The following is a 14,379-nucleotide window of genomic DNA, read 5'->3' on the forward strand; positions in this document are numbered from 1 at the left end:
ACTGGCCCAAGTCCACCCAGCTGGCTTCGTGCCTCAGGCGGGACTAGAACTCCCGGTCTCCCGGATTCTAGCCTGGTGCATTGACCATTGCACCAAATTATTTTATCCCCCTTTTATTTCACCTACAAATTTAATAAGTATTTTCTCCACCTCATCATCAAGTCACCCATAAAAAGAAAAAACAGTACAGAGCCCAGGGCTGAATCTTTAATGCCACCCTCCAGTCTAATGAGGAACGGTTGTTGAGCTTTGTTAGTGCACTCTGGAGCCAGCTATGTATTAGTATATGCAATGTGTTGTGCCAGGCAGCACACACTTCATTGTGTGCTAATCTCTATGTCCTGAAGTACTGTTAAATGCTTTTCTGAAATTTGCCTACAACAATATGTAATATTAAATATATCTATGGGATTTCCACAGTCTACTTAAGGAAGTTATATGGTAAAAAATGAGATAAGATTAGTTTGGCAAAACATAGTCTTGACAAATCCATTATGGCTTCTGATAATCACTGTATTGATTTGATTTGTAAGCAACTTGATTTCTTTCTGATCTTCTCTAGAAGTTTCCCTCGTATTGATGTCAGACCAAGTAGTTGTTAGTTCCTCAGATAGGGGCAGTATTTGCCCTTCTCCGGTCATTTGACATTTCATCAGAAAACTCTGTTCTCCACATTGTTTCAAATGTATAACAATTCAGCCATGGAACAATTCATCTGACCCTGACAATATAAACTCATTCAAAATAAACAGATATTGTTTGATCATCTTTCTATCAATCTCAAGTTTTGATCTTGCTCATTTATATCCTTGTCAGACAATGCTGAACCAAAGTCAGAGTTGCCTAGTTCTGCCTTTTCTTTGTTACCTGTTAGCATTTTACCATCTTCACTGAATAGTTAGTATACTGCTTGTTTTCTCTTCCTTTTTTTAACATACATGAAAAGCCGTTTTTATTGTCCCTGCGCATCCTTCAGCAACTTCCGCTCCTTCTGAGCTATGATGTTTCTGATACCATCTCTAGAATTCCAAACTCTCTATTTAAAATTTTCCATGATCACTTGTCCCTCTTTTTACCTCCTATAGTCCTTCATAGGTAACCCTTCCACCTCCTTTTTTCCATTCCTTTCCTGCTATGGAATCTTCCTTATCTTTGCTCTGAGTTTGTTAACACTTATATTCTTGAGGTCTATGATGTACATTTGGGTATGCTCAGCTTTAGTATCCTGTAATATCAAGAATTCTAGGGTTACATGCTCATTTTCCCCCAGTGTCCCAGTTGCTTCCGCTTCATCAACTGAGCATTCCCTCTTGGTTGGTATATGAGTTTTAATAACCAGATCAGCTTTGGCCATGCTGAAGTGGTGAGAACTGTAGCCCAACTTGCCTAGAAGACATTGGTTGGACATGCCAATTGGAGTTGTGATCCTTTTGCATCTGGAGAAAATAGGAGGATAAAAGTTTCCAGTTTGGACTGGGAAGATCTGTTTCGCACTCAGTCATGAACATAAGATCACTGGGTATATTTTGGGCTACTCATTCCCTCAGCCTGATTTATCTCACAGGATTATTGTAGGATAAAAATGTTAAAAGCATCATTCCATTGCCTGGGTATTGCCCTTTCATGTTTCAAGCAGGAAGGTCACTGAAAGATTAATACAGTAATCCTTACTATCAAAGATGCTTAATACATAACAGGAGAGAACCAATAGAATGGGAATGCTAAAAGAGCCTTGTTTATTCAAATCTGTTGGCTACAGCTCCCCTGACACGTGCAAGTGGCAGCTGGGAAGATAAATTTCAGCCTATGTTACAAATTTTTATGTTATCACATCAGGCATTTCCAGGCTAGAGAAAGTGGTCTTCAGGCTTTATTATAAAGTTGATTTTGGAGATCATCATTTCTTTGCACCAAGAGCCTTTTGAATACTAAGGCAGAGAGAGAGGAGGAAAAGAGTCTTCACACACTGCCTCTGGGTCTCTCTCACCTGGCCTGTCCTTAGTTAAATAAGTCTCTGCGATTATGAGACAAAGGGAGCTTCCTGTCTCTTCCCTTCCCTTTTCTCTCTGCCTCCCTCCCAGATTGTTTTCTTTCAGCACTCTGCTTATGTTCAAGAGCCCACCTCCAACAAGAGTCCATGCTGAATTCAAATCTCCAGCAAATAATTATTCTCTTACTACAGAAATGGTCAACTTGTAAAATTAGTTTTTTAAAGAAAGAAGCATCCTGCTTATAATATATACAACATGATTGACTTAAAATTAGAACACTTAGCATGCAAAGGATGTTTGAAGTCTACGTGTTTGAACTCTACTTGAGTATGAAAAGAATGGTTCGTCAAGGTTGTTTGCCTCAAAGTTTCAGCAAACAGGTGGTTGAGGAAGTATTTTGCTTATGACTTTATATTTAGCTTCAGGTGTTTCTCAAAGGGATTGATGTTTCTTGTGAAAAGCAAAATATTCTTGAGAGAGAAATGTTCTTATTTTTCACTGTACCTGGACTTGATTTCTCTCTCTTATTTTTTTAAGGGCTTATATAACTCTCTTCTTGTCAAAGAAGAGCTGTTTTTAAAAAGTTTGGAATATGAATGAAATTCTGGCACAGTGTAATGCTAGAGAGTTTTCCGACGTAGGCATCTGCTGAGGGGAATCAAGAGGTGGCAAGTGACAAAATGTGCATTGTGACATCATGATGCAAACCCTGTAACTTACAAACTTGTGTCCAATGTCAAGACATACATTAGGAAAGGGTGGAGTTTCTGTTGTGATGTTGTGATGCAGGGTTTGTCATTGGTGGTCAACTTTGGGGCTGTCAAAGCATGCCTTGTAATGACTTTTCGTGCAATTTAGAGTCTGAACAAGTACCCCTCTTTCCCTCCCTTTCCCTACCCATGACAGCTGTACATCTAGATCCTGAAATGGTATTGGCGCAGCCTTTCCAATCTGTTTGCTCTCAGCTGTGCTGTATTGTAAGTCCAGTCATGCTGGTTATGTTGATGGGAGTTGCAGTCCCACATATCTGGAGTACCCTGATTTTGAGAAGGCTGAATAGCTTTGTGGTGTGTATTAATGGTCTGATGACTCTTTGCTTCATCCATCTTTCCAACAGGTCTGACTGCCTTATTAAAACAATCCGGTCTGAAGGATATTTTGGGATGTACAGAGGTCAGTATAACATTTTGTGGTCACAAATGATTAATTCCAGAAGGAAATCTTATTGAAAAAGTTGCATCTAGATTAGAGGTTGCTAGGCTTCAGCCATATGGCTGCTGTGCATTTAGCAGTTGCAATTGGTATTCCTCATCATTGAAATGAGATGATTTAGAAGGGATTCTGGGTGGCCAAGAAAGATACAGCCAGGAGAAGAGAGGGACTATCATGGCCTAATTTTTCAAATGTGAAGTAAAGGTCAACAGACACTTCTTCATGAAATACAATTCAATTTTTTGTCTCCACATAGATATGAGAAAACTTTATAAAAACTTGCTTCAGCCTGGCAATTGGGAATGTAGTTTTTTGAAAAGAAAATGTGTATTTAGTTACTGTCATTAATATTAATCACAACTTTAGAAAGCAAATTAACTTGCAGAAACTTCCTATGGAGGAAGGAATGCCAGCACTAAAAATAGTGAAATTTGAAAGTTGTAAGTCATCCTAGTACAATATTCTTCTAAATATGTGTACTCGATAGTGGACAAGTTATTTCTTACTACAAAGAATGTGTAGAATTATAGACATTTGACAGGTTTAACTGAACTGTTTGTAAGTGTATCTCTGTGTATGCTGAGATTATTTTCCTTTAAAAGTAATAGGTTTGCATGTGCACATTTCTCAAGCAGCAGGTTGTGTGGTGTGTGCGTCCCCATTTTTCATTAGACAGAGCTTCTCACTCTCTTCGCCTCCTAAAGTTGGATGATGAATGGGGAAAGCTTTCTAGCTTTATTTTCTTCAAAGGTTTCCCCAAAAGAAACAATTTCCAATTAACTTAATGGAAGGAAAAATATTTGGTCTGGGTTTACTTAAAGTAGTCATATTCTTGGTTTCAGAATAATTTTTCAGGTCAATATGATTGGAATTTATTTGTGAACTGTTTCTGCTTTGTCTTTTTAGACTAGTTTTTAACAGAGGGCAGGAGAAAAAATATAAATCCTATGCAGCTTCTTTCTCTCTTTCTCTTTGTCTCCACTCTGCCCCCGACACATACTACTTCTTGATAGAATTATTTCATATTTGTATTTGTTATAAAAAATTATTTGTTGTTATAAAAAAAAACCCTTGACTTTTAAAAATGTGTCCGAATTCGCACATGTCAGTACAGAGAATAGTTGATTGAAACAGCAAATTCCTAGATTAATTCTTGATGTTAGAAATGCTGTTTTTTGTTTTATTTTGTTTTTTCCTGGCTGTGACTTTTTACAGCCTCATAAGAAACTGAAATCTGGTAAATGAACATTTTCTTACCCTTCTATCTGCTGATCTACTTACTGTACATCTGTTAAAACTAGAAAGGTTTTGCAGCAGCAACGACAAAAAGACATTCATGGATACAGAGCAGAAGAAACATTAAATTAGCTAATTTACCTTTGTCTGTCTTGGCACACCTTCATTTAACGGTATAGCCTGAGATCAGAGGCACATAGTTTCAGTTCAGACAGCTATAAACCTTGAAGTTATTCATGTAATGAGAAGGGCGTAGCTACAGTTGGAATCTCATTTAGTTTATCTTAGTATAGATTTGCAAGAGTAAACGTTTTTTTATCTGTTTCTCAGAAGACATATGCAGCATACCAGAATAATATCACTGGGTAGAATAGATAAAGTTTACTTGCCAGACTTGATTACATAAATCCCTGTTCTGGGCTAATGATCTTGGAAACAATGCCGCACCGGCTCTTTCATAGCTTCTCAGAAAAGAGAAACAGTGAGTGGCGTTAGGGGTACCTGCTCACTGGTAAAGTCAAACTTCTTTGACTACCTGGAGGGGTGGTGCATACAGTGAATACTGTATTTTTAATGGACAGTTGAGTTCAGAGCAGTTGTTACTCTCTAGGCTGACCCATTGTGCCAAGATTTTGTGTAATTTGGGTTTGGTCTTGTGCATTGTACTGACTGACCATAGTTTACAACTTGCCATGATCTGTGATCAGGGCAGTGAAGCAACTAGCTGAGGGTAGAAAAGTAAGCTCACTGTAATGCAAACAACAAGACTTGAACTGATTAGCTGAGCGTTCTCTTTTAAAACTGGGAAAGTAGAAGAGTAAAAACTGGAAACTTCCTTCCGTGTTAGAAAATGCTGGATTCCTTTGCAGCCTCTTATGCATTATCCCAGTGCTGTTCCTGAATAGCAGCTCAGAGAGTGGCAGGTCATCCGTTTGGACCAGCCTGCAAATAGTAGTGGCATGGAATTTGCTCGGCTTCTTTTCCTGCCTTCCTTTCGCCTGGGTACCCGCCAAAGACTTATCTTTGCCAAGTTGTTTCCACAACGCAGAACTGCTGCAGAGCAGACTTTGCAAGACAGACAGCCGTCTTACTAAGAATAACCCCCTCCTCATCCCTGGGTTTGCAGTGAAACAGGCAAACAATTTCTAGCCCCTGGGAACAAAGTGAGCCTTTCTTTCATTCAGAACGCGTGTGTTTATATACTTCATGCTCTTCCAGTTGTGCCTTTAAGGAGCCTGCAGCATAAGACAGCCAATGCCAGGCCTTTTCGACATAAAGGGCGTGTTGGCTTTGCTTAGGGCTTCTGTTTTGTTTTTTACCCCGAAAGATGCAAATAGAGGCAAAAATTGGCATAACCTCTCTCCACACATACATTCAGTGATGTTGAGAATTATGTAAACTAGGAAATTGCACACTTTCTCAGCGATAGGAGGTTGGGAAGCAAAGCACCAGCCCTTGTTCACTCCTGAGGCAGAGAAATCTGTTTTGCTCCATTGTTAGTTTTCTCCCCACTCCTTCCTCTAAAGCTGGATGGGTCTATGGCCATTGCAGCAGAATAGCTTTAATGCCAGTTCACCAGCCCTCATGGATCAATGGCATTATTGTATCTTGCTGAGGCAGCAGAGCTCGCTTGTACTGTAAACCTTGAACTGCCTGCATTTCTAGGCAAAGGGTTTAAAAACATTTCCTGTCTGGTGGCCTGGACTTTCTCTTGAGGATCACCTATGGTGGTCTTAGCTATTCAGATGGTGGAAATGGAAGTATCGGAACAGAGAATACTGTAACAGAATGATTTGCCACTAGCTGGCAACCCCAAGGGCATCCTTAACAGTTCTAACCATTTGTACCTTGTTTTTGTGTTCATCCCAAAAGAGCCAAACACCTCTGTATTCTATCAGTGGCTTAACTTTTGGTATAATCTGCTGTTGCCGAAACAACAAAAATGCCACAAAGTAAGAAGCTGGCGGTATTAATGGCACCAGGTATAGGAACATGCAGATTTTTAGATTATGCCAACTCTTCATAACTCATTGTTAAAGTATGCTAACAACCAATTGAATTTTCTTGGGTTGACTCAGTAACAGAGACAAATGGGTTGTGCATGCCAAGAAAGATTATGTAACCATATCTATTTTAATTAGAAGCATTAGCAGGGTTTTTTTGTGGGGGGGAGGGCAAGGGCTAGTAAAAGAGTGAACGTTGCACGTAGCTCTTCTCAGTTGTATAGCCAATCTGTCAACGGAAACAGCAGCATCTTTCTAAGTAACAATTGCCTTAGAGACAACAGTTGCCTTGCAGAATGCCAGCTTCCCATTTAGTTATTATGGCCCTTTGTGAAACAGTTGGATAGAGCAGATTAAAGATTAAAATGTTCCAAAGGCAAAGACAGGCTTGGCAGATGCTGGACTCTCTTCCTTGAGTGAATTCAGTAAAGTGGGTCACTCTAGCATCGCTAATACCCCTTTCCTTTGTTCTCCCTGAGCCATGCACAGCTTGGGATCCTCTCTGGAGCCCTGGGATTTGTTCTTAGGTTCTCTCTGTATAATAGAGTGCCTCTTTCCCATGTCCGTAACAGGCGCTGTTCACATGCCGGGGAGCAGAGCTGGCTGAAAATGGTGCTGTTCAGGGAGAATTTCCTCTGAACAAGATTTCATTCAAAAGAAATAGGTGTCAGGCCTGTATCGTCAAGACACTGTTGCTGATAAATATAAATATTTATGCAGAGTTTCCTGAGGAATAAAAATATGTGAGCCTTACATGCATGATTTTGGCAGCCCTTTAAACACCCTTTTAAAGGAGGCCTTAAGCATTATTTGGAAGAGAGGAATGGAGTCGCTGGAGGTGGCTTGCCTAAGGCGCCCAGATAAATACATGACAAGATTTGGACGTGTTTTTCCAGTTTGCATTCCCACCTTCTTAAGGAAATTGGAGGAAGCTGCCATTAACATGCATGGATTTTGGATTGGGTCAAAACATTTTGAAAGCAGTAACAGCTTCAACATGTGGTGACAAAGATTACCTATTTTGTAAACTGAATAAGTCAAACAGGGCAAAGAGAAATGTTTCTGGAATGCTCACTGGCTATTTCTGACTTTGTCTAATGAAAAACGCTGGTTTTTTTGCCAGCGATTATTGCAACATCAGTTGGATTCTAAATCGCAGAGCTTGATTTTTGAATGCACATCCTGAAAAGGTGTTTAAATTCTTCAGTGCAGTGACTTCACTTCAACCTGATCCTCTGGGTATGCCCTAATTCAGGGGTGTGGAACCTGGGGCTCTCCAAATTTTGCAGAATTTCAATTCCTATAGCCTCCATCTGCTGGGCCAGTGGGGAGGGATGAGTGAGTTGTCATTCAACAATATTGGAGGGCTGCCAGTTCATAAACCTGTTCCAGTTAGATGCAGTGCAAATATCAGTTTGCATTTCTGCAGCTTAAGCAGCACCTGATCAGTGGCACTGGGGACAACTGGCCCTACCCTGTCCAAGGATTAACTTCCCTTTCCCCACCATCAGCTGTTGGGAAAGAATTGTACCCTTCCTCTTTTTAAAAAAAGTCCTAACAAAGTTCCTCCACAGTTTAACTGTCTCCCAGTCATTGCTGCATGAAAGACTGTCTTTATGTAGCACAGTTACAAACACAATATGGGAAAGAGGATAAATACCAACACAGTACTTGCCACTATTTGCTGGCTGCCAATCTTAACATGCCTTTTTCTGTGTGTGGATACCACTCCTAGGACTGACTTTTTATTTTGAGCACAGTTGATTGTCACCATGCAGAGATGAATTAAACTTTATGTTCTCTTCTTGTCCAGGGGCTGCAGTGAATCTAACACTCGTGACTCCAGAAAAAGCCATCAAGTTAGCTGCCAATGATTTCTTTAGGTACCATCTTGCTAAAGATGGGTAAGTGGAGTGTGGGGCACTGAACAAAAATGGGAGGATTTAAGCTGGAATGTGTCACTGTTACCCCATTGTTGTGTACTGTATGTCTCCTATTAACAGTGCACGGAACAGCTGAACATCAGTATCTTTCTTGATTTAGCTGCTATAATGTTCAGCCGCTCCACTGTGCTCACAATATAGAAATGGACACATCTCACCTCTAGCACAGGCAATTTGTATGTTTTTTGGAGTGGGACAAACTAATTTTGTAGCGTTTGACATGCCCTATTTGGTGGAGGCCAGAAGTCAGAGTACGATATCCTTCTCATTCTAGTCCAGGAACGATTGCTACTTACTTGGTGTTCCAAAAGTAATGCCAAGGGTAGCTCATTGCATGTTTGTTGTTGCATCATATTGTAGTTTAATGAAATTTCAACTTCCATATTAAGACAATATCTGTAATAGGCCAGTTAATATGAAATAATTTACAAGTTTTCTAGTTCACCAAAACTCTTTAAACAGTATACCAAGGTCACAAAGCCAGCTTGGAAGCCATGGAAACTTCACATTGTCATGGTTTTATGGCAAAATGTGGGAGAAGATTGCAGATATCCAAATTGTTTGACTACTATAGGTGCAGGGATGATTTCTGCTTAGTGCTTTTCCTAGAACTCCTTACTTTTTAGAAATAAAGTGTTTGCAAAGAAAATAATACAGCATTGACCAAAATGTAGTTATTCAAATCTAGGTGTGGAGCTTATAATCATAAGATAACAATTGTTATCAATTGTCAGAGGGAATTCCTTTCTCAGGGACAATTAAATCATCATATTTGGTTGATATTTGCATGACATTGCCTTTACTTTTTGATATTTAACTCCACCTATTAGCAATGGCAATCTTTTGAGTTCTTTTGGGGAACTCAAAAGTTTTCTTACTTGTTTATGACTTTTTATGCCAAGTAAATCAGTTAAATATGCAAATGCATACTTTCTGTTTTCTCCTTAGAAATAATAGCTGGGGGCAGGGCTAGAAGAAATGCCAGTGCTTAACTCTTCTCCATGCTTACATACCATACAGTCCTTTTAAATATCTTCCCCCTCCAGTAGTTGCTATTCCCTCAAGAGAAAATCTGACATCAGCACTAAGATTTGGGATAGAGAAATTAGGGGAAATAGACCCCCCCCCATTTCCCCACATGTCACAATCCTAAGCAGTCCCCTCTATTTTATAACTGTCATTTTTACTTGCACTCATCTATGATTATCTTATTGATGATCAAAGTGAAATAGTCTATAAAAGAAACATGCAGTTTTTCTTGACTTAAGTTTGGATTGCACAGAATATTTACAGAGCTATAAGATGTCATTCTGCATACCTGATCAAAATGATGCATGCAGGAAATGAAAATGAAAGCCAGTCCCCAGAGGACACTTTACAGCTTCCAGAAATAACCTAATATTTCTGTCAGGGTAACTGAATTCCCATGGGAAAATCTCCAGAAAGGAAGGCAGTACTTGCAATTATTACAGCTAGTGTTGATCAGTCATTTATTCCCATCACAAATTTGAGCTGCTAAAAATGCTGTGTTTAATAGTAACAGACTGAACTGAACTGGCTTAATTTTTTACAACATGCAGTAGATGGTGTCTCTGTGTCTTTTATCACATACCTTCTCCAAAGACGTTATGAATTTGATTAATGTTCATTCCATTTTCTTCACAATTCCTGGGGGATAGGAGACTGAGCACATGTCATCTTTTCATGACATCCAATATGCAACCAGTGGGGGGTGGGGTGGGGAGCAGGTTGCAAGCTAGATCTTGGCAGAAAGAGGGGCTTAGCCAGTCCTTTTCTCCCAAGATATTTTTCCCATCAAAATCAGCTCCCTTACCATAAATGCTATTACATTTACAGGTGATAAGAGAGAGGGTGAAATTTCTTAGGTCCTCTGGGTTAGAAAGGAGCTATAAAGCCCATCTTGTTTGGAAGAAGGGGCCAAAGGCAAAGGATTACATATACATTTGTATGCACTCCTGGAGATACTTCTGCTCTGGTCAGATTTGTAAGCCAGAGAGAGAGGGGCTTTTCAGGTTTGGAGAAACCATCAGCCTTGCATTTCCTAGCCTTCAGTCCAGATCTATCCTTGTGCTATTTGTCAGGATAAATAACTGCAAAACATTATGATTTTTACACTTAACTTCAGAATTCCTTCATCCTGGGAAAGGCTTACTAGAACACTGAATGTGAATCCATAGGTGTGAAGCTTTATTATTTTTGCATGAAGAGTAATTGTGAAGCAATGCATTGAAATAGAAGCCTTTGCAATAGTGAAAGCTATTACCAGAAATAGTGCTTTGATTTGGGATGAAGCTATTTGTTGTGGGGCTCTGGCCATATTTTCTCTATGCCTGCTAGATACAGTCCTCTGCTCCTTTCTCATGTCACCTAAAAAGATATGAAATGTTCAATTTATAATCATGCCATCTGAATTTTATTGGCCAATGTAGAAGATGAATATTGTTTCCCTGCAGAAGGGGGCTGGCGGCTTGAATAAATATTAGCAGTTGAATCAGTATTGTAGCACATGATAAATTACTATTAATTTTGTAATAAATAAAATAAGCCCTAAAAGCATCTATGCAAAGATTCAGTGTCTGTTTTCATCTGAAACTCTGATTGCTATAAAGCAGCTGCAGATTATTTCTTTTTTTCGGAGGGTTGCATAAGTAATGGCAGGATTTTTGTTGTTTAAGCAGAATTGCTGGGGTTATTAAACTCAGTATTGTATCTGCTTTCATATTGAAGGGCATTGTTTTGATACACAATTTTACACTCTCTCATAATGTGTGGGCATGCATGTGATAGTGCACTCTATCTTGAATGCCTGATTGCCTTCTAAGAGAGCACAGCACCACCACCCCCATTTCCTTAGAAGCAATTAGCCAGATGCCTGAAGCCATAAATTAGATCCGTACCAGGCAAAGAAGTTGCAAGGAGAGAGGCCCTACATTCCAAAGAAGTTAGGTATTTCCTTGATAACCAGAAGAAAAAAATTAAACTTAGATTCACCTCTTTAGGCCCACCTTTACTTTTCGCTGGGTCATCCCAAAATTCCCTTGTATGGATATGAGGGGATGTACTATCTGAAATATCTGAATATGCCTATAAAATCTTTGTTGCTTGCTTTGCAAGGTGTGGTTCTGGGCAACACTCCTTGAGCCATCCAGAAGGTTTCCTTGGCCAATAAAACCTCTGTTAATTAAAAGCCTCATCTCAAGTCTTCTTATCTGGCTTTACTGAAACTTGGGAAATAAAAGGTGCCATACAATATGTTGCCTATATGCATTCCCAATCATGAATCTGTGGACTGATCTATAGGACCTTTACAAACCTCCAGTGTTGCGGCCCCTGTATTTGTGATAACCTAAAACTGTTGAGGATGGGATGGGCCTCAGAGTCAAATTCCTTGTGGAATGCATGGAAATGCAGTTCTTGACACACATAATTAGCATGTTATGGGTGTTAAATGGCTTGTTGATAATAGCAGAACCAGGTTTGTGGAACTGGTTTTACCTGCTGTAGACATCTGGCTGCAAAGGCAGTTTTGTAGCATCATAGATACGTTTGTGTTAGAAATAGCAATAAACCCAGTAGAACGGAATTAGTTCCACTGTCAACCTTAAGTGAATGTGCATTCACATGTACCTAGATATAGCAGAAGTATTAGCACTCTGCCTATTAATACATGTGCTGCTTTTGCAAATGAGTAATTGCAGAGGTAGCAAAAATTCAGCGGGTACTATAGTTGGAATTTTAATGATTTGATTAAGCACTGCAGCACTCAAGTCAGTGCAGCACTCAGGACTACAGAGCTATGTTTTTGAATTTCAAGACCAGATATAAAATTGCTTCAAGGGAACATAAATGCGGATGTCCGCATCTTAGAACCTCCATTGTGACAGTTGGAAAAGCAAGAAAAAAGGTGGGAGGTTTTCCTATCTTCTGTCCCTGGGGTTGTGTTTGGAGAGGGGAGTGATGATAGTCAGCATACAGCATAGGGGACCATGTGTGGAGGGGGGTGGAGTGGGAGGGCTGCTGGTGGGGACTTCGTATTCCACAAAGTGGCACCTTTTGATCCAGTTGATGTGGTCATGTGCTGCCAGAACCAGTGGTAAGGAAGTTAACTGAGTTAGTGATTAACTGGGTTGAGCATGTTGTACAAGCTATGCTGTAATATCAATTTAAGAATAAAATTGGAGAGTTATATCTTGGAGTTTTATACGCCTAGCTATTCCCTGAACATAATTAATCCCTTTATTTGTCTGCATAGTGTGCACTGTGATGCATGTGCTGTCTTAATTTTAGAACTTGCTGATTTTTGCCTATAAGAATTATTATCCTATTCATTATTTTTAATGATATCTCCTCTTCCATTTTGTGTCTCTACCAAGCACTGTGATTTACACATATCCAAGAATGATAAAACAAATAATTAACCACCAGAAGCATAAAAATACTCTAAAAGATCCAGTTAAAAGTTTAACAAGTTAGGGGCCAGCCTTAACTCCAATAGTCTGTTCCATAGTCCATCCTCACCACGAGAAAATATATATAATTAGCCGTTGACATCAAACATAAGATTTAAGAATGTGGGGTGGACTGTTAATTTAAGTGGGAACATTCAGTTGCCATTCAGGTAGGGGTAAATTAAGTCCCAGCAATTAAGACTTAACCATGTCCTTCTCTGGGTAATTTCATTTTTTAGGTTCTGTTTCTTCCACTTAGAATCAGTTTCACTTAGCGACAGCTTCACTTAATGACCGAGTTGCTGGTTCCAATTGTGATCACTCAACAAGGTCTACTGGTATTACTGTTTCCAAAGGAACTTTATCTTCATTAATATTGACTCCTTCCTGTGGTGCAATATAATCTTATTCTTTTTATCTTGACCTTCACATTGTTGTTTAGAAATGGCCAAAAAAGTTGCTGAGCTTTGTTCTTTCTCTTCCTAGCTATTAAGCATGGCTGCATTAGCTGTTTCTTTATGCATGCTATCCTAATCAGCAGGGAAACATACCTTTCCCCCTCCCTTTTATGGGATACTGTTTTGCTTGATAAACAGAAATGAAAGAGACCTTATGTTTATGATGCCTAGTTTCTCTGTGGTGTAGCATCCTGGAAGCACATTCATCAATTCACTTTCTGGTAAAGGGATGTTCTTTGATTGGCTACACACATTGTAACAGCTATTCTGCTGAAGTGCCCATGACATGTTTTCCAAAATCTAAATGTGCCCACTGCCCCCCTCCCCATATTTGAAGTCCATTTTACCAGGTTGTAAAAGCAATTCAGATTAATTCTGTTGAAAGGGTAGTAGCAGAAAGCCATGGGATGATGGGAGATGGGATAATCAAAGAGAAGTGGAGTAGTTTAACATTGATACTGTAATGGTATGTGGGAATGATCTTGAGAGACAGGAGGAAGAAGCTGCAGCCTAGGCAATGGTCTGATAAACGAAATCTGAGTCTGACATAGGTGTGGAGGTGGAGAAAGCATCTCAGAAGGGACCCTCCCTAGTTTTGGGGAGAGTAAAAGTAAGGGAGGGAAGAGGTATTTTCACACTTGCAAGATTCTGTTACTGTAACGTTACAATAATGGTAGTGTTAGTACTCATGGTTGGTGCTCTTGTCTGGACTACCTCAAAGGGCTGACAGATACATAGACTGGCACAGGAAATTCTGAAGATCAACTGGATGCCCTTTCCAAACTTTTCTTTACTCATCAGTTTGAGAGCCTAGAATATGTGTTTGTTTTAGTTACGAGAGATAGAAAATTATTTTTTTTTAACATTACACTTATTCTTGGGAAATTGTTTCAGTTATTACTGAATGTTCAAGTTTGTTTATTTTTAGTGCAACTGTAATTATGTACATGTTTTTGCCAAATATGATATGATCTCTTTTTTTTAAGGGTCTACCATGGGTCTTTAGTTTATTTACTTACTCAAGACCTCTAAATTGTAAAGGCTTCTTTAAGGGATTTTTGATTAGT

The 14,379-nt window shown here is 39.4% G+C and overlaps 1 protein-coding gene across 4 annotated transcripts in view; it reads left to right on the forward strand.

Annotated features, from left to right (window-relative positions):
- Positions 1-14,379, forward strand: part of SLC25A22 (solute carrier family 25 member 22) — a 73,971-nt gene that overhangs the window by 37,109 nt on the left and 22,483 nt on the right. For all 4 annotated transcript variants that reach the window (XM_025169801.2, XM_088146092.1, XM_025169802.2 and 1 more), the window contains 2 exons: positions 3,109-3,164; positions 8,256-8,346. In XM_025169801.2, coding sequence (XP_025025569.1) covers positions 3,109-3,164; positions 8,256-8,346 — 147 coding nt within the window. The remainder of the gene's footprint in view (positions 1-3,108; positions 3,165-8,255; positions 8,347-14,379) is intronic.

This window comes from Python bivittatus, unplaced genomic scaffold (genome assembly GCF_059951505.1).
Source record: "Python bivittatus isolate LINGU-HERP-01145 unplaced genomic scaffold, Pbiv_v1 ctg000480_np1212, whole genome shotgun sequence".
In the NCBI taxonomy this organism is placed as follows: Eukaryota; Metazoa; Chordata; class Lepidosauria; order Squamata; family Pythonidae; genus Python; species Python bivittatus.